The sequence below is a fragment of the Propithecus coquereli genome, unplaced genomic scaffold (assembly GCF_000956105.1).
Source record: "Propithecus coquereli isolate 6110/MARCELLA unplaced genomic scaffold, Pcoq_1.0 Scaffold104, whole genome shotgun sequence".
NCBI classification, from domain to species: Eukaryota; Metazoa; Chordata; class Mammalia; order Primates; family Indriidae; genus Propithecus; species Propithecus coquereli.
Genome location: NW_012134303.1, coordinates 1,572,446 through 1,598,156, shown reverse-complemented (window position 1 = coordinate 1,598,156; position 25,711 = coordinate 1,572,446). Strand labels below are relative to the sequence as shown.

The following is a 25,711-nucleotide window of genomic DNA, read 5'->3' as shown; positions in this document are numbered from 1 at the left end:
CTTACTTTAGCAGACTTAAAACGAATCCAAAGTTACCACAGTACATGTGTATACACTTATTTTCTAACTAATAGTCCTTTTCAGGATTAAAATTACTTCTAGTTTAGACATGTTGAATGTCAGTGCACTTAACATCAACACTATTATAGAATGCAACTAGGGATTTTCCTATCAATTGCCCCAAACTATACACTGATTTTAAGTAACCCCCCTACCAATTCCAAACAAACATTTTTCTTGAAGATAGATGTGCTAAAAGGTCATTTGTTAAAGGAAAGGGGAGGGGAGTGTTCCAGCTATTATACAAATGAATTCAAAGAATCCCTAAAGTTAACAAGAAAATTAACTTGCTATATAATTTCTGTCAAAGTGCTTCTGCCTATACCTTGAAAATTAACTTTCCAGATCTAAAAGTTATCTGATTTTTAAAAATATCCTAGCCTGTGATCTTTTTAAGGAAAAAAAGAGAATACATTAACCATACCTTAGATAATTTTCAAGGCTCTTCAATGATCTAGGTGGGCCGAAAATAAAGTTATGCAAATGAAATTTAAGATCTGAAGGTTTTTGTTTTGTTTTACACTCTATTACCATTGATGGGTTCAAGTTAATGGCTTTGCTTACTGATATCTGACACCATGGGCATTATATAAAGCAAATTATAACATTTAGATTGTTTTTGAGTTTGGAAAAGCCTGATATTGACAAAAAGTACAGAGTTCACCACCTTTAAGGCACATGAGGCTATACAGAGTAACCCACGAACAAAAAGTCTCTGCTAGAGAACCTGGAAACAAACAAGACTTCTATATTGGTTGTATACTAACATTTTTGGCTTAAATATGAAGACATTTGATAAATTTTTAAAGCTCATCAGAATCTAGATACCTTTATACAGCTGTTTCTTGTAATTTTTGCTTTATGACGGGATTTAACATTTTTAAAAGCTAAATAAAATGAGATATCCACCCAATCTATAAAGTCATTATTTTAGAAGTCAATTTCTGGGGTTAATTCAACAATATCTAATTTGCCCTAAGGACGGAGGAACTGGAAAAAACTGCCATGGCCTAACAAAAAATGAGACAAGTCCTATGGAAGAAAAGTGTTATTTTATTCTAAGTTCTTGTTGGGACAGAATGAACTAGCCCTACGTACTCCGCTACGTATTATTTAGTACATTGCCTTCCTTTAATTTTTGCAAGACCATAGAAAAATACATGCCATTTTGTTTAACTCAAAGTTCATCCTTGAAAAAGCAGTGGTATGGACTGACATACTACAAGATCTTTAATAAAATGTATCTGGATAAATGTGTGGGGAATTTATCATGCCCTCAATCAACAAGGTTTATTTGCTCCAATGTCAGTTCCCTTACAGATGAGAACCAACACAGGAGCAAATACATCTTGCCTTTTTATTCATTGGTTAGTTAGGGTTTATATTTAAAAAGAAAGAATACTGAGTTGAATTCATTTTAAATTGGACTCAGAGTATCCCTGATTAAATAAATTATTATATTCTAAGAAAGAGATAATTCAAACTTGAATTATCTACATGAGGCATTAAAACAGAAAAAAAGTATAGCACATTAACAAAGACAAAAGAGCTTTTTGCTTATGTCTCTTTTTTGCTGGCTTCTTTTTGAGGGGATAAAGACTTTTAATATCCCTCTTAGATCATAAGCAAGCCCAAGCTGTTTAATTTTTTTCTTTCAATCAAAGGAAATACTTTCAAACTCCTCCAGACCAACTTTACGGGCTATCTCTAATTTATAGCACTGTAACGACAGTGCATCCAGATTTACACAAAACTTCATGATGCACTTCTACAAACTTTAAAAATTGGCGTTGTGGCACTTTGGTAAACTTGTTTAAGAATATCTTAAGTTAAATCTAAAGTAACAAGACTATTTGACTGTTGGGAGAGTAGAGAAATTTGTCTTAAATTACATCACAACTTTATTTACGATTTTCTTTTACTGGTCACTGTCAAATAAATAAATCTGCCAAGTATTTGACAGATAAATACTGCTCTATAGTCTCTAAAAGGGGCCTATTTTCTTTGAAGAATAAGTAAAGAGGGTTAGGCAATCATTCTGTGGGATTTTGCTTTTGCTAAGAACAGGTAGAGAATTCAGATATATTTGCTCTTCTTTCCATTTGCTCTTCCTATACTTGGCAGGGAAAACAACAAGGTTGACTCTTTCTACCTTCTGCAGAGTATTCTGGAGTCTATCCCCAAGCTCTCTTTGGGCCCTCTAAGCTGGTCAAGAGTACCAAAGAGGGGGTAGAGGGAAAGTCAGAAGGATAATTCCAATTGAAAACAATAGACATACTTTTATTTTAGTAAAATTTTAAATTATGACTTAGTAGTCTTCAAAAGATTACAACCATACCACGGACCTTGGCAAAGCTGCAATGCATTAATTTTTATCCTCAGTTTTCATTCTTTAATGTTCAAGGAACCGAAATGAAATAAAAAATTTAAAACACATGATTGTAAGCAAAGTTTAAGCCTTCATATCAACTGAGAATTAAGAATTTAAGTCATTAATCATTTTCTTAACAAGCTACTAGATATAACAAAAAATAAAAAGTAGAAATCCCATTAACCTATGGACTCTAGAGTTTAAAAAATATTGATTTAAAACTCTTCCTACAGAATCATGATTACCTCCCAAATGTCATCCACAATAAAAAGAAAATTATGAAAGTCAGAAAGCAGCTTGATTGTCAGTAGTATCAGTTTCCATCTTCTTTAACCCATGTGAATGTTCAAGACATGTGGTAGAAGAAAAGGAATCACGCTATTCCCAATGTTCATGATAACAAACTCTCCATGAAAACATTTAAAGAAACTCCATGATTTCACATTTAAAATTAGGGTTCTATTAATAACCAACAAGCTAAGGTTTCTATATCTTTACTGCTCTGTGTATGTCTAGTAATTTATAGAGAAGTTTAGCAGAACTGTAAGGGTTTTCATCAGGTAATTTTGAACATTAACCAGGTCACATGCCAGAAGCTGTTATACCAAATATTTAAAAATTAGAGCTGTGCTGAAAAAAAAAAAGACCTACAAAAAGGACTTGAGAAAGCTATAGAGAGACTTATTTTCCACCTCTGAGACAATTCTACAGCCTAAAATTTCAGAAAGCAATGGAAAAGTAGAACTGGTTCTTTTGCCTAATTGCTTTCTCAATTTGAATATTAATCAACATAGCATCAAGTCTAAAATTCAGCTACTAGTAACATTACTTCCTCAGTAGTCATCAAGTACAGAGGGGACAATGAATTTACATGAAGTGAAAAACAAAAAAGAAATCTAACAGGAAAAAAATTAGGGCCTGTTCTTATACCTTTGAGTTAATAATGAATGAAAATAGAACTAAACCTAATGAAGGCACTATTGTAAACAGCAATCCACACCTTGCCCACACCTACACCTCAAAAAAGATTTCCACCAGGAATCAAGAATTATGCTCTGGCCCTTTAGAAAAAGTAAACTAAGAAATTGTAACATTAAGAAGGGAACTGAATTATGATCTTCACACATGTATGTATACTGACATAATAAACTACTTGTCAGCAGTACCTTGAAATCTTCAAAACTGTAAAAGTACTAGTCTTTGAAAAAGCTCACTTAACCACCATGTTTAAATAGTCAAAACATTTACCAAAGTCAGTGGTTCTTAAACCAGAATGTGCATCAGAATAACCTGGCACTAGTTAAAACACAATGCTGGGCCCCTCCCCTCTGGCTTCTGTTTCACTAGGGGGTGGGGCCCAATAGTATGCATTCCGGACAACTCAGGTAATGATGAAGCTGCAGGTCCCTGGACCACCTGCTGAGAACCACTAGCCTAAATTATTAATGATACATCAGCACAGCCCTAACCAAAATTTTGGTCAAGATGCATGTAAACCAATAAGGATAGAATAATGCTTAGAAAGAATGCTGATAAATTCACCCTTATTACATCAAAACATCAACATCTGCTTCATGGTCTTCCTCAGTGACTTTCAAGGACAGCACCTCTTCATTAAGGAAGAGCCCGCTGAGTCTCTCCTTCCGAGCCTGCCTCTGCTCTTTCAGCTGCCTCTTGCGGAAGGCCTTCTGCTGTAACTTCCGCTGCTTGGATCGCTTCTGTCAAAATAAAAATTTCTAAGTCAGTAAGGTTTAGCTCTTGGCATATCCACCCCAAAATGTTTTATGAATCAAATTCTCTATTTTCCAAATTTTAAGAGCTGTTAGTATGATCCTTGTTCCAATTAAGTGAGCCATTGGCTTAGACTTGAAAAATAATTCTTCAAGATTCTATTTTTATGGTATTTGACCAGTGACCCTTCTGATTAGGAAGGGCTGAAACTTGATCATTTTGGCTAGTTATGAATAACCGGTCATTTCAAAGCCTTTCCTTTTTTAATCCAATTAAGGTACACTGGTGTCAGTGCACAGCGAACATACAATTAATACTCGGGGACGATACTGAAAACAAATGTAGAGAACATTGCCCAAATCTCTAATGCTTATCATTCTCAGGTGCCTTTCATCTAAAAACACCAGCAATTTTACAATGGCTGGGGAAAAAATCATGCCTTTTTCATATTAGGCAAATACCATCTTAAAAGTCCATTAGAAACCCTGTGAGTACTCCAACCCTTGTCACTGGTGAACTGATGCCAAAAAGGAATGACCACATATCCAGAGACATCCCAACAAAGCTGGCTATGTTTCTGCTACTTCACTAAGAACCAGAGAAGGAATCACTGTGTATCTTCAAGTCATCACTGGGTTCCCAAAGAATTAAACAGATTCTCTTATCATCCTTAAACTGGTTCTAGACTCTTTCCACTGCAAGGAACTAAACTCCCCTGCTAAGCCACAGCACCATTCTATTTAATATATATGCTTATATCTTTTTAAATATATAATTCTATATATTATATAGCATTTTTCAATTGTGAAAGAATAGATGGAAATTACAGAGAGCATTATTACATTTTTAAATTAGCTAAGAAGAAACATTCAAGATTATAACATTGAGAAAACATTAAACACACACAAAACACACACACAACATTCTTAGGAGCTAATAGACAGCAACATCAGCAACATAGTGAGATTCGCTCAGTAGTGAGTTGCAGTCAATATTGCAATCGAGATAATTCATTATTTCCATCAATTTATCTTACTTAGACACAAAAATCAGATAAAATTGAATGAGATATGGTTGTGGGTCAAAATGGCATGTCAAAGCACTCAGCCTGGAGTGCTTTGTTCAACAGCAGAGCATCCTGCTTGCTCAATTAAAACCAAAACCCACAGGTATCTAGATAGCAGGATCATTTTAACTCTTCAAGAAATTTATATGAAGGAGTACTAATGTTAATATTGAAAGGTAAAGTTTTGTATTGATTAGACGTTTTACTTTTGAATCCCGAATCCGCTCTGCTGCACTTGCAGACAGGTTGCTGTCACTGTGTGCTCGACTCATGTTGGCACTGGAGTTTGAAGCAGAGTTTCCAACACTGGACCCACTGCTGCTTGCAGAACTGACCATGCTGGCACTACTGCTGCTGGCACTGGCACCGCTCACTCCACTGGTGCTTGCACAACTAAAGTTGCTCCTCTTCCAGGCCTCTCTTGCAGGCCTTTGGCGAGGGCTATGCTCCTTGATATAGTTTCTGACCTTGGGATACACAGACAAAAACTGGTTAGTGTGGTTTCTTGACCCTCTACCCTCAAAATGCTGAGGGGAAAACAATCATATTGTACTTAATCTAAAAGATTGTCAAAAGTGCTGCAGATGCATAAATAAGGTAGAATAGAAGGGCAAAAAAATCTCTAAATTTAGAAATAAGTACCAGAAAAATGGACAATGTTCAAAATTCTAGAAAATAACACTGAAATAGAAACTAACAACAAAATAAAACATATGAGATTAGGTATTTGTTAAAGGTCTCCACTTAAGATGATTTAAGTAAGTTGCAGATTGTAATTAACATTAGGGTGTTTCCTAAATCTTAGCTAAGGGCCAACAGTACCTGTCTTCAAATGCAAGACAATTTACCATACTAATGAAAAATGAGCTGCAATGGAGAAAATTATAGTGTGTCTGTTGGGAGAAATACTGAAATGAGAGAAATTTTCATAAATAATGATAAATGCAAAACAAACAAACCAAAAGTAGAACTTAAGGACACAAATATTCATTCAGCCATGTACTAGAGAAAAAGAGCAGCAAAGCTCTTTTTCATTTTAACTCAAATCCCTCAGCCCAGATGTTTACCAAAGTATAGCTTAAATCAGTATTTGGATTGTCAACTAGTCTCCTGAAAGTTGAATTAGAATAAATCCATACCTTAGCCTCATCACCCCTTCAGTAGTGACATTAAGGTTCAAAGCCTATACAACTGAAGAGCAGGTTCTAGAATCACACTGATCCCAGAAAGATACTGCCATGTGAGATGTGCATAAAACCTATTAAAACCACATGTTCTCAAACATTACCATCATTTTTCCTAATAATATACTTTACAACAATGATTTTGACTTTATTTATCTATGTATTTATATATGATTACTCAAGTCTACATTTTATAAGATGGTGGTATTTTCAATAGGTAAACAATCTGTATTTTTTTTACATACCTGCTTCAGTTTTTCATCTGTGAGACAGTTAAGTTCAATAATAAACTCACTGTCTGTAGGGGAGATTTGAGCAGAAGGATCAATGATCTTAATAATATCAAGTTGCTCCCGAAGACCCATCTCAGTACTGACTTTCCGACTCAGATACTCAATGTATTCCACCTATGTGATAAAAAAATTACAACAAACAATATCTTTGCTAAAACCTCTGATCCTTTAGTATGTCAATTATAATGTGTTTTATATATTAGGAGCGCTTAAGATTACATTTGTTCCCTGAAAAATAGTTAAAGCTCAAATTTAGATTTACCAGCTTTAAACAGCAATCAGCAATAAACTGAGCCTCACACATTCTCCATATATATGCTTTTAATTAAGAATGTGCAGATATTTACCTGCTCATCATTGGTCATTGCACTCCAAGGAAGCTCATCTAAATTCCGGTGCTTGTTTTTCTTTTTAGGAAGCAGGCAAGGTGAACTTGGAATACTGGGTATGACATCAGAAAGAACATCACTCCCACTGGCAATGTCACTGCCTGGTAACTTTATAAAAATAAGGAAGGTGGAGGCAGGGAAAGCAAAATTTTTTAAAATTACATTTTAAACATCACAATATATCACGTTGATTAAATCATACATTGATTAAAAGTTGCTTCGATATAAGACTCATGGCAAATACAGAATTGGAGGACATTAATTCTGACCCATGCCTATTTTATACAAAGCAGCAACATCAATATACTTTTTGTATGTATTTACTTATTCAATAAAAGACGTTTTCCAAAAGCTTAAAATCATAATCAAGACCTGTTAACATCGAAGTTAAGAGTCAATCATCAGTAAGGTTTTTAATTTATAATGTGAATGTGACTACAGCCCAGACAACTTAATGAATAAGAAGCTCGGGTCTCCATCTTGGGAGACCTTAGTGATCTGCCACTAACTGGCTTTCTGTCATAGACTGTGCCAGACATGCTTCCAACATAAAGACAAATCATGGTCCTTGTCCTCAAGTCTGTATTAACAATCTCGAGACAATTAAAATAATTTAAAATATGCTGCAAACACTTTAAGGACCAGAAGTATTAGAAAACAAAAATTAGAAAAAAATGATGGAAAACAAAGTATAGACAAAGGAGAAATAAAACCAAGTTCAACACACAGAAAATCAAATCAATTTAAAGTGAGAAAAATAGCAAAAATATGTTCTATAATTTTATATTGCCTATTAAACAGAGTGGATTCAATTTATTAACAGCTTTATTGATGTATAATGTATACAATTTGATGAGTTTACACATACACATACACCAACATAACCATCACCATTATCAAGGTAATAAACATCAAAAGTTCTAATAGATTTAAATAAATGTATTTAAGTCACTTATCAAAAAGATAAAAGTATTTTCTTCTACAAAGAGACTATAACAATTTTCAGAAACACTGCTTTCATTTTTACAAGGTACAAAACAGCATCTTATTGTTGTTTTTTGGTTCGATAGAGTTTGCAATTGTATCTGAACTCTGGATGATTCCTAGGCTTTCGAAGTTACCAAAAGAGAAGCTACTTTAGTCATGAAGACTATTGGAATCACATGTATTTGAACTTCTATTGTACACACAGCACTTTAATAGGTACAGGGGATTCAAAGGAATTTAAGTCCTTAAACAAAAACTTTATACTCTATTTGGGAAGGTAATACGATAACACAAACATACAATTATATAACACAGCACATGATGAATACTAAATTTGAAATGACAGGTCATCAATGGAAATATCTAGCAGTGGGTTGAAGCTGCAGGATTAAAGTTTGGGAGAGCTACAAAGGATTGCAGGCAGGCACAGGGAGTCAATCTCATAGAAGAGATGAGTGAGGCCACAAAGATGGGGTCAATAACCCTGCAAGATGACCACGAGATTCAGAATGAAACTAAGTTGAGAAAGACCATTCTTTCTACACCCTTGTAAGTAGCTACTACTCTTAAAAACCACATTATCACAATGACGGTCACTGATGAATTCAACTATGTGACTTTCAACAATTTAACTTCTTTTAAAATCTCATTAACTAACATTGCTTGTTAGTTGAATTGTTTTTCCCCCTTGGCCCTAATGTTATCTAGTCATTGTTATGAATATATGATTGCTGAATACACACAAGAAGGCTATCTCTTTCTCAGACTTTAATGGGAAAAAAGAAAATGCTTTCCTATTTTCCCTTTGACTTCAAATCACAACATTAGACATTTCCTTGGGGTCCCTAAAACAAAATGAGACACTCCTTATCATATGAAAGGCCTCCCCTACTTCAAGCTCCTTTGATAAATGAGGTAGAAAAAGGAACTCCTAAAATACCTATACTTTCGAAACTTAAGAAAAATTTTCATCTAAATGTTTAGAGAATATCTGCTAGGTGCCAGACAAAATGCTAAGCACTTAAATTTGTACCTTTAATTCTGTTTATGTGTTTGTTGAGGGGTGTAAAAAAAGGTAATTAATGCTTCTTTGGCCATTTTTTTCAGGGAGAAGTAAAAAGACTCCCGAGTTCCAATCCCAGCTCCATTGCTCACTAGCAGTATAACCTCTGCAGGTTAATTTGTTTCTTTCAGCCTCAGAGTCTGTAGTAGAATGTCATTAATACCATCAATCTCAAAGGATTATTGAGAGGTTTAAGTGAGATTAACATGCCTGGCATATAGGTGAAACTCAATAGAGAGATGTATTTTTCTTTTTCTATCCCTTGCCATCGTTTTGGACTCTTAGAAAAGCATAGATCCTCAGAAAATGCCACATTTTGCTAAAGTGGGTGGGTTAAGTTTCACAAGGTAGTGTTTCAGAATGATAGAAGGGGAAAAAGAAAAAGGCATTCAGGTAAGGAGAATAACTTCATAAAATCACGGATGGAAAAAAACATAGGGTGAGGTGACATATATCGTAGATATCATATATCACTTAATCATATATCAACATGATGAAAACAGAAAATCAGTGCTAGGGACTTGCAAGTTCAACAGAAGACCCAGAAACTGTCATATGATATGGAGAAGAGGGCTGATAACATTTTCAAAGTAGAAGTAACTTGATGAAAATGGTCTTTAGGGAAGATTAGTTTAAAAGCACTATGGGGACAAAATAGAGTGAGTTAAAACTGGAATTAAACAGGAAGCTTTTGTTGTAATCTAGGCCTGAACTAAGATAAGCAAAAATGGAAAGAAAAATTAAAAAAGATATGAAAAATTTCAAATGGAAAACAATTTACAAAGCTGTTTGATAACTGAAAGAATAAGGGTAATAAAGAGTCAAGATGTTGAGACCAGAAGAAAATTGTTGGCAGGTCATACAACTCATCCAGAGTGATACACTTAAACCTCAATTTTTACAGCAAGAGAAGTGAAGCAATGTTACAGAACTTCTAGTCCAACACCCTCATTTTACAAATAAGGGAAAATGATGTCCAGGGAAGGTCATACAATTTAAGTGGCAGAATCCAAAGTAGGACACAAGTCCAGTGCTTTCTACTATGCCAGACAGTCTTGCCTTGGAGGCAGTTTGGAATGAGAGAAGAATGCAAGCTGGGATATAGAGTTTGTAGTGATAATGGAAGAAGCAAGCACAAGTGTCCTTTAAACAGAACATAGTCATTTTTCACTATGCTATAAGACATGTCACAAAGCAGAGACTATCTTTTTCCATGGAAACATTGTAATTGGAAGTGGCATCACTGCCCAAGAACTCAGCATTAGATAATAGGTTAGTATTAAATAATAAGGTCATCCAAGTGGAAATGTCAAGTAGTCAATTGGAGATATGGGATTAGAGTAGCAGTTGTACAGCAGAATTAATTGTATGGGCTCCTATATATTTATTAGACCAGTAATTTTCCATTTTATAACTGATAATATATTTCAGAATAAAATGCTTAATAACTCCCATTCCATATCTTTCATAGACAATATCTGGCATATTTATATTATAATCAGTAATTGTGACACATAGGGAGATTTAAATCAAATCTCTGCCATATTTTCTGCAGGATGCAGCAGAATTTTATGAGTAAGCTCATTTCCGTAACAGCTAATATGTAATTTCAGACTGTACCTCTAGGTTTCAAGTGTGACAGCAAAATTATTCACTCTTTAAATTTTCTAAGCTTTCCTGCTCAACAATAGAAACAATTTCTCAAGCTCTAAGACTAGTCAAATATATCCTTAATAACAAAAGGAATGCAAGGAAAGAAAACTATCAGCAAAGCAAAATGTTAAGATGTTACTTCATTCTAAGGTTAAAATCTCTTCTTATTGAGTAGTTAGCATTTCTCTTCCCAGAGAATCTATAAATCATTTATATTTACTTTAGTAGTAACAGAAACATCTGTTAAAAAGAAAGATTTAAACAGATGCAGTTTTCAATCACAACAGAAGTAATGCAAATTTTTAAACTATATTAAATGATTTTTAGTCTGTATTAATCCTAACATATAATTTGTAATTATCTTCTTGGATAATTTATTGCTCATCATTATAAGGTCCCACAAAGACAAGACAGCATTTTAAACCTTTCAGAATATTTAAACAGCAAATATCCATGGTAACAGAGTACTCGTACTCCAATTTCAGAAGAGGGAAAACACATTACTAAGGCAGGACTGATTTTAGTTCCAATATCGTAGTCACTCGAGTACATTAATGGTGAGTGGATGGGGATGATTTTCCACTCTAACTACCCATGAAATGAGTAAAGAAGCCATCAATTAAAATTTAAAATTGCCTGCCACCTTGCAACATTATGGATAAGACTAAATAAACCACATGAAATAAGCAGAAAAAATATCTCAGAATTATCAGCACTACATTTGATTAAGCTTTATGAAGAATCCTTGCAGTCTGATTTTATTTTCTTTTTTATTTTTCAGACAGGATCTCGCTCCGTTGCCTGGGCTAGAGTGCAGTGGTGCAATCACAGCTCACTGTAACCTCAAAGTCCTGGGCTCAAGCAATCTTCCTGCCTCAGCCTGCCAAGTAGCTGAGACTACAGGTGTATGCCACCATGCCCTGCTAATTTTTTTTAAGCTTTTGTTGAGATGGGGGTCTCACTATGTTGCCCAGGCTGGTCTCGAACTCCTGGCCTCAAGCAATCCTCCCACCTTGGTCTCCCAAAGTGTTAGGATTATAGGCATGAGCCACTGCACCTGGCCTGATTTTAAATACAAAGCATGTACCTAAAAAAAATGAGACACTAAAGAATAAAATGATAACCCACACAAAAATGATCTCTGTTATCTATAATAGAGAAAAATTTGAAACAACTGTAAATAGGGGAATGATTTCACCAGTTCTAGTACATCTAATAGCAAGAATATTATGCAGCCATTAAAGAATTCATTATGAATATCATGAAAAAGTTTATGATATGTTAAATGAGAAAATTTTATTACAAAATTTTATCCAGAAGAGAGGGGAACATTTCCTAATTCCTATGAAGCTAGAATTATCCTGATACTAAAGCCAGGCAAAGACACAACAAGAAAAGAAAACTATAGACCAATATCCCTTATGAATATAGATGCAAAAATCCTTAACAAGATACTAGAGAACTATCCAAAAGCAGAATGAAAGTACTCCCCTAAGATCAGGAAAAAGACAAGGATGCTCACTTTCACCACCTCTATTCAACATTGTGCCTGGGCCAGGTGCGGTGGCTCAGGCCTGTAATCCTAGCACTCTGGGAGGCCGAGGCAGGTGGATCATTTGAGCTCAGGAGTTCGAGACTGGCCTGAACAAGAGTAAGACCCCATATCTACTAAAAATAGAAAGAAATTAATTGGACAAATAAAAATATATAGAAAAAATTAGCTGGGCATGGTGGTGCATGCCTCTAGTCCCAGCTACTCAGGAGGCTGAGGAAGGAGGATCACTTGAGTCCAGGAGTTCAAGTCCAGCCTGGGCAACAGCAAGACCCCATCTCTTAAAAAAAAAAAAAAAAGGAATGAATTTGGACTCCTATCTTACACCATATTTGTACAAAAAGTAAGTCAAAATGAATCGAAGACTTAAATATAAGAACTAAAACTCTAAAACTCTGAAGAGGAAACAGGTGAAAATCTTCATGACCTTGGATTAGGCAATGGTTTTTAAAATATGACATTATAAACACAGCAAAGAAATACCAGATAAATTGAACTTCATCAGAATTAAAAACTTTTGTGTGTCAAAGAACACTATCAAGTGAAAAGACAACTAATAGAATGGGAAAACATTTTTGCAAAACATCTGATAAGGGTCTAGTGGCCAGAATACAGAAAGAACTCTTACAACTAAACAATAAAAAGACAAACACAATTTTAAAAGGGACAAAGGATTTGAATAGATGTTTCTTTAAAGAAGACATACGAATGGCCAATAAGCATATAAAAAGATGCTTAATACCATTAGTCATTAGCAAAAATGCAAATCAAACCACAATGAGATACTACTTTATATTCAGCAGGATGGCTATAACCAAAAAGACAGCCAATGCCAAGTGTGGACGAGGATGTGGAGAAATTGGAACTTTTATATATAGCTGGTGTAAATGTAAAATGGTGCAGCCACTCTGGAAACTATGTTGGCAGTTCCTGAAAAAGTTAGACTAAGAGTTATCATATGACCCAGCAATTCCACTCCTCGGGGGATATCCAAGAGAATTAAAAATATACATACATATAAAAACTTGTACCTGAATGTTCATAGCAGTATTATTCATAACAGCCCCAAAATGGAAACAACCCAAATGTCCAACAGCTAATGAACGGATAAACAAAATGTGGTACTGTATACCCACATGATGGAATATTATTCGGCCTAGAAAGGAAAGAAGTACTGTTACATGCTACAACATGGATGAGCCTTGAAAACATTACGCTAAGTGAAAGAAGCCAGACACAAAAGGCCACATATTATGAGTCCATTTATATGAAATATCCAGAAAGGCAAATCCGCAGAGAAAGTAGATTAGTGGTTGCCAGGTGATAGAGGCAGGGAAGAATTGGGACTGTGAGTATATTAATACTGTGAGTATATTAATAATAACCACTGAATTGTACATTTTAAAATGATTAAAATGGTAAATTTTATCTCAATTTTTTAAAAAATTTAAAAAATTTTTATAGATTTTTATCTAAATCATATTTATAACTATATATAACAAAAGTTGAAATAATATAAAAATAAAAATAGAAGGGTTGTGAATTATTTTTTTCTCTTTAAAAACATCTCTTAATTTTTAGTGTAGCATTGTTTATAACAAAAAACTGAAACTAACCTAAATAGTTATTAGGAAACTGATTAAATAAATTATGATCTAGTTATAAAAACAATGAGATATATTAGTTGAAAAAAAGCACGAGGCCAAACAGTAGATGAAGTATGGTCCTCTTTGTGTGTTTTTAACAATACACTAACATACTTGTATCTGTATAAGCCCTTAAGAGTGGTAACCACTGTAGAGTGGGGCTTGGAGCCTTTTCTTTTTAATTTGATGCCATTTTGTATTATTTGAAAACTGTTTGAGAAGCTCTGACTCAGGAAGGGCAAGGGCAATATACGTAACCTAAACATTTGTATCCCCATAATATGCTGAAATAATAATGAAGAAAAAAAAAGATCTTACATGCTGGACTAGGGAGTTGGCACTTCAACTTACAGGTTATGAGGCCAGTAAAGGATTTAAGTAACAGAATAGCATGAACAGATCTGATTTATAGAGATGACTTTAGTGGCAGTGGGGAAGGAAGATGAAGTGGACAAAGGAAAGCATAGAGGCAAATAGGCGAATGAAAAGTTATTTGAATAGAGAAGAATAAAAAATGAAAGAATAAAAAACTTGAACATATATGGCAGCAACAAAGTCATGAGGGAAGAAAGGCATATGATGCACACAGGGATAATTCACAAATTCAACAAATATATGTGGCAGTATAAAAATATAGTCCTACATGAATACTTGCAGGCTTCCACCCTCCTCTAGCCTTCTATGTAGGGATCTTGCATCTGTTTTGAGAGGAGAGAGTATGTGAGATAGCTCAACCACCATGCTGTGAAAAGCGGTCAACTTTTTAGAGGAAATGGATGAGTAAGAGGCTTTTAGTGCATTCTGCTATGTGTCATACTCTGTAATCACCCTTTGGCATTTGGGGGGAGATTACAGTAAAGGTTTACATTACTTTTCATTTTTTTTTCTTATTGATGCTATACTGGGCAAAGATGGTGTTTCAAATAGGAGCAGGTGCATCCAGGTTACTTTTACACCAATAGAATGAGTAGGATTTGGTGACCAATCATTTGTGGAAGGTGACAGAGAGGGAGGAGTCCAAGATGACTGGACAGTGACATTGGAATTCTGGTGATGTTTACTGATAAAGAGACATGGTGTGTCAGGATTAGGGAAGTGGCAGCACAGTCCATTTTGAACATGAGGAGTTTGAGGAACTTGAGGGATGGTCAAGTGCAGAAGCCCAGCAGGTGATCACTGTTCTGAGACTGTTTAGGAGATGGCCCTGGGCTGGACATGGAGACTCAAGATTCACTGGCATTTTTGTGGTATTTATCATAGCTGAGTATATGTATATATAAATATATGGGCAAAAGAAAATGAGATCGAGAGCAAGACTGTGGGTGACATTTAAGGGATAGTCTAAGGAGCAGCAGCTATTAAAGAGACTGAGTAGACACAGTCAGATGTGAGGGAGAAAACCCAGGACAGCAGGTGTCATAGACGCCAGGGGAAGAAAGTGTTTCAAGACAGAGGGAGGGTACCAAAAAAAAAAAAAAAAAGACAGAAGGAGGGGTCATCAGTGTCAAATGTCACAGAGAAGTAAAGATAGTTGAGGGTTAAGTGACTGGATTTAGAAATTAGAATGAGCTATGGTCTGAATGTTTGTGTTCCCCAAAATTCGTATGTTTAAATCCTAATCCCCAAGCTGATGGTACTAGGAGGTGGGGCCTTGGGGTGATGATTAGGTCATGAGGCTGGAACCCTCATAAATGGGATTAGTGCCCTTATAAATGAAGCCTAAAAGAGGCCCTTCACCTCTTCCACCATGTGAAGATGCAGCAAAAAGGCACCATCTATAAGGAAGTGGGTGTTCACCAGAGACCAAATATGCAGGCACCTTGATCTTGGACTTCCCAGCCTCCATAATTGTGAGAAATAAATTTGTCTTTTATAAGCCAAAAAAGAAAAGAAAATTGTTTGAAATAAAATAATATTCGAGTCCTCTTTTGGAATACAACTTCAAGTATTTAGATGGCTTTCAAACATAGTAGGCATTCATCTATTGAATAAAACCTTTGCTGTATGCCAGGAAAGCTTCTTTAAATGTTACTGTCTTTTACAATCAGAAAATGGATGTTGCAATAACACAAAACTACATTTTCTGATAGATTGCCCTCATTATAAGGCAGCATTTTCAAACAATTTTCCACAAAGCCACTTTACATGGTATATATGCCATGAGAAGAAAAAAGTGTCAGGTGAAAAACAGCTCTACGTACACAGAAAATACAAAATGAGAAATTATATACTTCTGATAACAGAACCAAAAATTATGTATTTATGGTAATAATGCTTTATGATATTAGATACAATAACTTGACCCTGATGTGTATCCTATAATGACATGAAAGCAATTTATTACAAGGTAAGAAGAATAAATTTGCTTAGATTCACGCATAAGGTACTGATGATACACAATAATGGTAATATTATACAAGTATTAAATTACACAAAAATCTACAAAAGGATATCTGTAGTATCAGAAGTCTAAAAGGTACATTAGCAAAAATAAAGGATACATATTCCATCTACTTCTTAACCTTAAAACATGTTGTCAGAGAATTCCCCAGGATTGGATAAACACCAGAGAAACTTACTGAGGTAGAGATGAAAATATCAAGAGAAATTTATACTTTTATTTGTGTAGTAATGATGCCAATAAAAGCAAAAAAACCTACCTGCCATTCAAACTCACTATCTGACCAATCCCAGTAAGTGCTAATAGAAGAAGAGACATCACTGCAGACACTTCCCTCAGGGAATAAATCAAAAGAAGTGAAGTCTTGATCATCTAACAGAGAATAGCAATCGTCTTGATCTCCAACTGAAACGGATGAAAACAGCTCCTCACTGCATTCTGAGCTGGCAACACTTGTTCCACAAGAAGTTAGGTTCCACCTTCAAAAACACGACACAAAAGAAATCACAGCAAGAACTACAGAATCCACACGATTTTAAGGTATTAATAGGATACATTTATGATATGTATGAGAAAAGTGAGTGTTTTTTGTGTTTTTAAAAGAAACTTTACCTTTTAAGGAAATATACTAACATATTTATGAATATGTCTAGGATTTGCCTCAAAATAATAAGGAATAGGTTGGGGTATAGATGAAGCATGATGCCATATGTGAATAATTGCCGAAGCTCCATGATAAAAACGTGAGGTTCATTACACTATTCTCTCTACTTTGGTAGCTGTCTGAAAACGTTTATAATAAAATATTTTAAAGAACGACGTATTTAAATTAGGAATAAAGTAAAACTTTTATCCATAAACAAAACATATAGCATAGTGGTTATGAGTAATCTCTGGAGTCAGACTGAATTCAAATTCTTGCTCCGTCCCTTGCTAGCTATTTGATCTTAAGCAAATTATAACCTCTCCAAGCCTGTGTCCCCATCTTTAAAATGGAGCTACTGTGATGATTACATGAGAATGCATACACAGCACTTAGCACACATAATAAATGCTCAATACATGATAGCTATTATTATTAAATTAAAGGAAGAGGGGAGCTATTACAGGGTAGAGAAAAGCAGCAACAAAGCACACAGGTAGAAGTTCAAGTGTTTGTTATACTTAAATAACTTTTCCATATTAATGTTATACAGGCTCATTGCAAAGATGTTAGAATAAGAAATGAAAAAAGAATAAAATGACCAATAATTCCATTATCCACCAATAACTAATTCATACTATTTCAGTACTTTATTTCTAGGTGCATATATATTTTTTACAGAATTAGCAATCATTCTATGTGTATATATTTTAGTATCTGGCCTTTTCACTTAATATTATTAATATATAACATTTTCCTAAACATATTACTTGAAAAAATATAATGCCTATATAAAATTCCATTGATTGAATGTATCATGATTTATTTAACCTTATTCCTCCAATAATAGACATATAGGCTGCTTCCAATTTTTCTTATATTACAAATAATACTGAGATGAGCCTTTTGTTTATAACTATTTATCAAAATATAAATTCTCTCAGGATATACTGCTTGAAAGGTTAAGTACTGAATCAAAGAATATGAATACTTCTAAGGCTCATGGTACATTTAGTCAAATATCTTTCTGAAAGGCTGTACCAATTTACACTCCCTGAGGTAGTATATAAAAGTGCTCATCTCATCACAACCTTAACAGCATTGAAATTTTTACTTAAAAATGTTTTAGCCATCTTATTGGACAGAAACATTTTTATTTCTTTGATTACTAGCAAGATCAAAATGTTAAATATTTATTAGCTAGTATGCTATGGTGTTTTTCTGTGTTAATGTTTTCATTATTGATTTTGAAAGGGTTCTTTATGCATTAACTATATTAACATTTTGTCTATAGTATTTGTTGCAGAGCCTTTTGGTTTCTTTTTTTCTGGTCTTGAAATCTATCAATCTGTTTTCTTTTGTAAATTTCCACTAGTGTTATACTAATTAATAAGATAATCTTCATTGCTTTGGCAGTAGCATAGGAAATTAATCCTTAAGATAATGACTTGGTATTTCCAATACTAATAAGCTCTTGAAATAATGACTTCCTGAAAAAAAGCCTATTATTTACCTATTATTAGGTTGTTTCTCATCCTTCATTTAATCCAGTTTTTCTTAATTATATATTTCATTTTTTAAAACTTCCTCCCCTATTTTGTATGGCTAATCTTAAATTTAGAAGATCCTGATTTACAAAATTTGGGCAACTTGAAAAATTCCATGGTAGCTTTTTCTTTTGAGTTGAACGTAGTGCATTTTAAAGCATTGGAACACACCTACAAACTATTATAGTTCAATAAATAAAAAGCAGATGTCAATAAATTTTTATAAATAGATAAAAATCTAAAATTCATCTAAAAATCCTAGAATACCTTGCAATACTATTTAGTTTCATCACATGCTTGCTAGGTGGGCAGTATCCTCATTTTATAAAAAATTAACAAACCTAGTAGAATTAATCAAATTGCCCAGATCTTTCGATAAAAGTTATAAACAGCCATCACAAGTTCTGTCCTAGACACAGTAAACTCTATCTACATTGGGTCCTGAGCTAACTATTTTTTCTCTTGTGTCTTGAAATTGCATATGACTTTTTTCCCTTGATTCATTCACCCACTCAACAAACGTTAGTCAGTTATCTTCCACGTGCCAAATACTAATTTCAGTGCTAGGAAAAACTGTTAGATGATTATTTTTAATTAGAATTTCTTTCCAGCTTGCAAAAATTTTGTTCAAATATATTTCCCTCCATGAGTAACAATGGCATTCCTTTTTTAAAAGCCATGCCATATTCAATCATGTAACCACTAGATCACTGACAGAGTCAGGAATTTGCTTGGTTTTATGCTCTTACCTTAGGGCAAAATCAGTGTGTTCCTTAGTTTTCTGGATTCATGATTTTCTTTTGTTTTTAATTATCAGTGGCAAGTAAACCTGGCTCATAGTTGAAACAAATCATTTACAAAATAGAAAAATGGTATGTTTCACCCTTCAAGATTTAAAAAAAAATTTATCTTCTAATTTGCAAATATTTTTATTATTATTTTAAGCCAATATGGATTAAAACAAAGTAGGAAGTACTTTTAATCATTGCTACTGCAAGTGTAAGCAGACATAATCTTTCTGAAAAGCAATTTGGTATTATATATATATCAGGAGCTTTTAAAAGGGTCATTCCTTTGGAATCATTAATTCCCCTTCTAGGATTCTATTCCCTTCTCCAACAGAAATTTGGAAAAAAGATGTATGCACAAACATGTCCAAACAATATCACTTGCAACAGTCAAAAGGGAAAATAAATGCTACCAAAACATGGGGAATAATTAAGTGATATATCTGAATGGTACTCTTATAATCATTAAAAATCATATTTTCAGACTATTTATTGAAAAGGAAAACACTCAACAATGTAAGTGCAGATAAGCAGCTCACAAATTGTATACACAACCTGATCCTGACTTTTAAAAATTATATATGTACATAGAAACATTAAGTGAAAAAATATCAAAATGATGACACTTGTTTGTTACCTTTGGGGAAAGGGATTATGAGTGGTCTTTATAGTTTTTATATGCCCACAATTTTCTATAAGCTTTTATAATAAAAATTTAAGTGTGATTCTTTCTGTCAGTTTTAAACTTGTAATGAATGCCTATTGTGTGCTCGGTGCTAAAATATTCAAATTTATATGCCCTTACATTTTATTCCACTAAGAAAAAGCTACCTAAGATTTTAGCTATAACCGTAAGATTACTCTCAAAGACTTTCTCTAAAATCTTAAGAGAAAAATGTTGAAAAGAATTCCAATGAAATGGTGCAAATAGATTTCAATAAGTTGGCTTGCTGCTCAAATTTTAATTTAAAAAACGTAAAGCCAAGAACATTTCTCTGCAAGGAATTTCAGCAAGAATATACAGACTAAGTGCTCTCAATAGTGTTTTGGTAAATAATCATTTAAATGCTAAAATTAAGAAATCCATTTGTGCCATGTACACATTCCTCTGCGGCCTCTTCCTCTCTCAGGTGGACCTAACCATCATCTCTGAGGGTGAGAATCCAGCCAGTGACCACTGTTGAATAAAGTTATAACTGTCAAGCTGATAAAAGTCATTTGAAATCTATGCTATGCATTCACCCTTAGGGTACAGTGCCTCATCATCACTTGTATTCATCACTGACTCCCTGCCAGAATCTCCATACAGTCACCCTGACCTCTGCTACTGCTCTGGAGCCCAACAGGCCATCAAGGTTCCAACTTGGAGCAGATGATACAATACAATCCCCTACTCTACCCACTTAAGTTCCCTCCTAGCTACCTCAATTGTCCTGGGATCATTACCCATCTTTCCTACTCTCTCTATTGTCTCAGAAGTAAAAAACATTCCGTGTCATTTCTAAGACTAATTCGTCCATTTGGGCTTGTGAGTTCATCACCTCCATCTCTTCTCATCCCACCCTCTCTTGTATTTTCAACTTCTCCCTTTCCTGTGGCCTGCTTCTAAGGAGCTAAAATCTCTATTCTTGGAAAAGACAAACTAAACAAAGCAAAAAACAAATGAAGAAACCTTCACTTCCCTTTCAAATTATTACCACATCCCCTCTTCTTCCTTTCCGTGTTAAATTTATTGAAAAACTTCCACCCTCTTAACCTTTGTAACCTGTGGTTTCACTCCTGTCACGACACAGGGATTTCTGTTGATTACTCCCAAATCTGTATTTCTAGCCTGGGTATTTCTCCAGAGCCTGACCCCCATTCTCAACTTGTCTCAACAAGTCCCCAAACCAAATTCCTTCAACAGGGTTCTCCCACTTGCAACCCACGGCTCTTTTGCACCTCTAATTCTGTATCTAGATAGGAAAACTACGGGTGGTACAAAAAGCACACTAATAGTTTTGGGGGTTTTCTGGTAATAGTGATTGAAAATGGGGCTCTAAAATCACATAACTGAATAAATGATTTACACACTAGTTCATCTCATATCCTGCCAACAGGGTATACAAAAAGGCACTGTCCTCCCACATACTTTTCACAATTGTTCAACGTCAAGGTACTGATGCACTCCTGAAAGATGACAAGAATAACACATCTGGTAGTTCATATTAACCTCCTTCATCTCACAATTTAATCATAGGATCTACCAACATCATTATAATTTTTCCCATTTGCTAAATGACAACTTTTTTGGTGGTGGTGGTAGTAGTTGCAGTAGACATGGCTAGTGTACAAAACGAGCCCTGACAGAAGTACTAAGAGAAAACCCCCATTTACATCAGAAAAATGTCTTAAACACTATATATATTCCATACTGACATTTCAGATTTTTTAAGTTCACTAATTTTTTTGGCTTATTGGAATTTATTCTATTTTCCCAAAATTCTAGACAAACCCATCCAGGTCTTAAAATCCTAAAAGACACTCCTAGGAAAGTGTGAATTCTTTCCTAAGAAAGAAACTGGTTGTGTCCGTGTAATTTATTTTTTACTGAACCTAAAATCAACCTACGTCACAGGCAACTCTAATCTGAACATTGCATTCATTCGACCTCAGAGACTGTTAGTGCCATGACACTTTGGCTAATGAAGACTGCAAATATAACCCAGAGACCAGTAAATGAGTAGGCACAAAACTGTCATCATCATAAAACCCTTATCAAGGCCATTAAACAATCTCTGTAGTTTTCTTATCAGGTAATAAGAATGAAGCAAAATAAAGGTAAGCCAAATTTCTACCCACTACCAAGCTTTCTACTTCCAATGAAGTTTGTTTTACAATAACTAAACCCAAAGCAGAATTTCAGTACCCAAATATTCAGATCTGATTTTTGAACTGTTGCCTGAATTGGCAAATGATGTGATGTGAAGAAAAAAAGTGAAATGTACAATGCCAAAATAAAAGAACTTCCTAAACGAAACTTTGCCCAAATATATGATTTAGCTGTTTGCTTCCCCCCTGAAAAGAAACGGCTGGAAGCATATGGTCCTCTCAAATGCCATCTTGAGGCGGGGTAAGAAGGCAGAACCTTCCAGAAGGATAAAAGATTTAAAAAGCAAGGTAGCCTAGGGCAAAAACATCATCTGCTATAAATATTGCTAATTCTGCTTCTCCTATTCTCTGTTGAAAAGGATATAAATCTTTAGACCCCCTGCCACCATTCCGAGTCTTATAAAAAGTAGGATAGGAGAGGGAGGCTAAAAAAAAGCAGGCAGTGACTAGGAAAAACGCTTGACTTGGAAAATCTGGGGCCTTCACAAGAACCTCTCCCTCCCTCCTCACTGCTTCTTTGTGAAAAACAGCCATGACCTTACCAGTCTTTAAGAGAAGGGGAAGAAAACACAAGAAAAAAATGGGGAGGAAGAGGAAGAGCAGAACAGGCTGTAAAAGACACATTATTCTCATTGCTTCATTCCCCATCACCTCCACCAGTTTTGGTAGTGCTTACCCTCCACCTCTGCCCCCACTCCCTTGCCTTCATCATCACAGCAGGCTCATTCTGAAATCATTGAATTTTCTTGTGTAGGTGACTTTCTCCAATGCTGCAAAACTTACATAGCAAATATATGCAAAGGTATTCTTTTACATTATTTTCCAACACAAATAACCCTAAGCACACTTGATTTCATGAATGGTACATTTATGTGACAGTTACATTAAAGGTTAAATAGGCTTCTCTGAGTTAATCTAAGAAACCATAACAACCATTTATAACATTTGATCCATTAGTTTTCTTCCAGGTTTCATCACTGGCTCCCCAAAAATAATGTTGGCTTTGCCCATCTAGGTTTTACGACCTTGAACTCAGTCTTTTCTATCTGGGCCTGTTTCTTCATTTTTGCGATGGTGATTTGGAACAATCCTAACAAATTTACTGCCACTTCCTTTTGAAATGTGTTACAATGATGATTTAACTACAACACCTTGTTTTCACAGACTACAACTTTTAGATAAGAATCATGTTTTCTACATTCCTTGTACCTGGTAGAAGCTCAGTAAATCTGTGGATTGATTTAAGGGAAGAAGGGGAGAAACATACAAAAGACATTAGAATACGGAAGAATCTGATCAAACTCACATAGTAAACTTGGATCAGAAATCAGAATTAGACTACTTAATTTATTGCCAGTATTTTCCATAGCTGAACCCCTCTCCCAGTCCGTTGTCCACTTTCCCAGCCCTTTGTATACATACCTCAAATATCCACCTATATTAAAAGTTGAGGCTATGTCTAAAACGTTTTCAAATTCCCCACAACATTAGATCTAACACTTAAATTCTTGCATGAGAGAATTCTCTAGAACACTATCTTCTACTAAAACCAGTCAGGAGAAGATGCACCCTCTGAATAAATTTGTATAAACAAGCCCATCCTAAGCCTTGCTCTGCTCCCCCCACCGGGGAAGCAAACCAAGGGATGTGTTATATGAAGGAATCTTCCAGATTTAAGCTTATACATTTTGGCAGGGCCTAAAGTGCTAAGGCAAAGAGTTCATAAAGGAGAAAAAAAAATCACTAGTTTCCTAGCGCTCCACTAAAAAATGGGGTAGGGGTGGGAGTGGAAGGAATAGGATTATGAGACAGGTTAAAAATGGGAAAAAGGAAGGTTCTAGCTTTAAAAGTGCCACCTTTCAAAAGACCTACGGATTGATTTTGGGCCATCCGAAATCCACTCTACGGTGTACCGGAAATGGAAGGGGTTAAACTTTTGCAGATGGATGGAAACAGAGGAGTATCTAAAAATCGAGGGTGGGGGTTTGGGATTCGCAGGGTACAGACAAGGGGCGGGGAGGGGAAAGAGAAAGTAGGGAAGGGAGGAGTTGCTATAGCCAGAAAATGAATGGGGAAAAGAAAGTAAAACGCCGGTCAAAAGAAAAATCCTAGGGCAGGAGTGAAAATAGGGAGGGAGAGTAGGGAAGGAGCCCGGGAATGAGCGCAGATCAGAAGACGGTGGGGGAGGGGGTGACTGGAAGCGCAGCCCGGGGCAAGGAAGCAGGAGCGAGGGAGCGACCCAGCATTCTCCCGCGAGAGGCACGGGGCTGGGAATTCCACCCCTGCCCTCAGCAGCACTTCGTACCTGTTGGTGTGGAAGCGGTGGAGTGGGTCGGTGCGATGGCAGGAGGACAGCTGGCAGCCGAAGTCGCTGATGTCCAGGCAGCCCGGCTCCTCGCTTGGGCAGGTGCCCACTCCGCGAGGGGGTCCCAGGAGCGGGAAGGGTTCCTCCGGGGTTAGAAACTTCTCGTACGAAGTGGTGGCCGACGTCTCGTCGGACATGGTTGGAGACGGCCTGGCTCGAGCTCCCTCTCTGGCCCCGGGCTGCTCCCGCGCCCGCCCCTGCCCCCACTCTAACCTGTCCGCAGTCGCCGCCGCTCCAGGGTGTGCCCGCCGCAGCTCACTGGCAGGCTGAGCGTTGCTGCCCGCCGCTGCCCAGGGAGTGAGGGACAGCGCGAAGAGGCTGCTGGAGGCCACAACGACCCGCCGGCCACCCAGTCAGTGCCTCAGTGGCCTCTGCAGCAGCCTCCGTCGTCGTCGGCGCCTCCGTCGTCGTCGGCGCCACCGCCGCCGCCGCAGCTGCCCGGCCCAGCCCGTCAGCGCAGAGCTGCCGCCGGGCCCGGCCCGCCCCGCCCCTCCCACTGCGCTCGCCGCTCGCGACTGCAGCAGTCCGCCCAGCGCCTGTCAAGAGGGGAAGGGCGGAGAGAAGCCGCTCCCCGTGCCCCCTGCTGGAGCGGAGGAGGAACTGAACCTCCGCCCGCTGCAGCCCCGCGCGGCCCGCCCCGCCCAGCCCCGCCCTCTGCGCAGCGAATCAGGGATTCAGAACGCTGACCCGCCCGGTGCCCGGGGCGGACCTCGCGCTTGATTACTAAGCAGCAGCCGCAGCCCCTGGGAAAGGGACTTGGCCAAGGTCACACTGCGGGTGCGTGAGAAAGAATACAGATGCCCTGTTCCCAGCACACTGGATCACCCTGTCCCAGTTCAACAAGTATTTATTGAGCACCGGCAGTGCGTGTGCCCAACACTGTGCAATGAGCTGTAGGGAAAATGATCCAAACAGAAAAAATTGTCCCTGCCTCACCCTTAATCACCTAACTCCAAAAACTCTACGTTACCGCCACCAGGCTACTCAGAGCTGCTGGACACGTAGTGCGTTTTTGTGCTCTGTGCTTTTACTTGCATTATGCACTCTGCTTGGAAAGCCCTGCCATTTCTCCCCTCTCCCCTGCTAATTCTTAAAGCCCCA

At 36.5% G+C, this 25,711-nt stretch overlaps 1 protein-coding gene across 1 annotated transcript; it reads right to left on the bottom strand.

Moving 5' to 3' along the window:
- Positions 1–2,319: 2,319 nt before the first annotated feature.
- FAM199X (family with sequence similarity 199, X-linked) lies at positions 2,320–25,035 on the bottom strand. The gene is made up of 6 exons (XM_012645674.1): positions 24,551–25,035; positions 16,656–16,875; positions 7,053–7,202; positions 6,658–6,819; positions 5,435–5,695; positions 2,320–4,149 (listed from the first exon to the last, which is right to left on the bottom strand). The coding sequence occupies exons 1-6, from the start codon at positions 24,745–24,747 to the stop codon at positions 3,979–3,981; spliced, it is 1,161 nt and encodes a 386-aa protein (XP_012501128.1). The 5' UTR covers positions 24,748–25,035; the 3' UTR covers positions 2,320–3,978.
- Positions 25,036–25,711: the final 676 nt, after the last annotated feature.

What these genes read in the sequence shown, in the direction of transcription:
- FAM199X (XM_012645674.1), bottom strand. Translation starts at nt 24,747, where the DNA reads ATGTCCGACGAGACGTCGGCCACCACTTCGTACGAGAAGTTTCTAACC. An exon ending in CACCGCTTCCACACCAACAG is followed by an intron (nt 16,876 to 24,550) that starts GTACGAAGTGCT and finishes GTGTTTTTGAAG; the next exon opens with GTGGAACCTAACTTCTTGTG. An exon ending in CAATGACCAATGATGAGCAG is followed by an intron (nt 6,820 to 7,052) that starts GTAAATATCTGC and finishes TTTATCACATAG; the next exon opens with GTGGAATACATTGAGTATCT.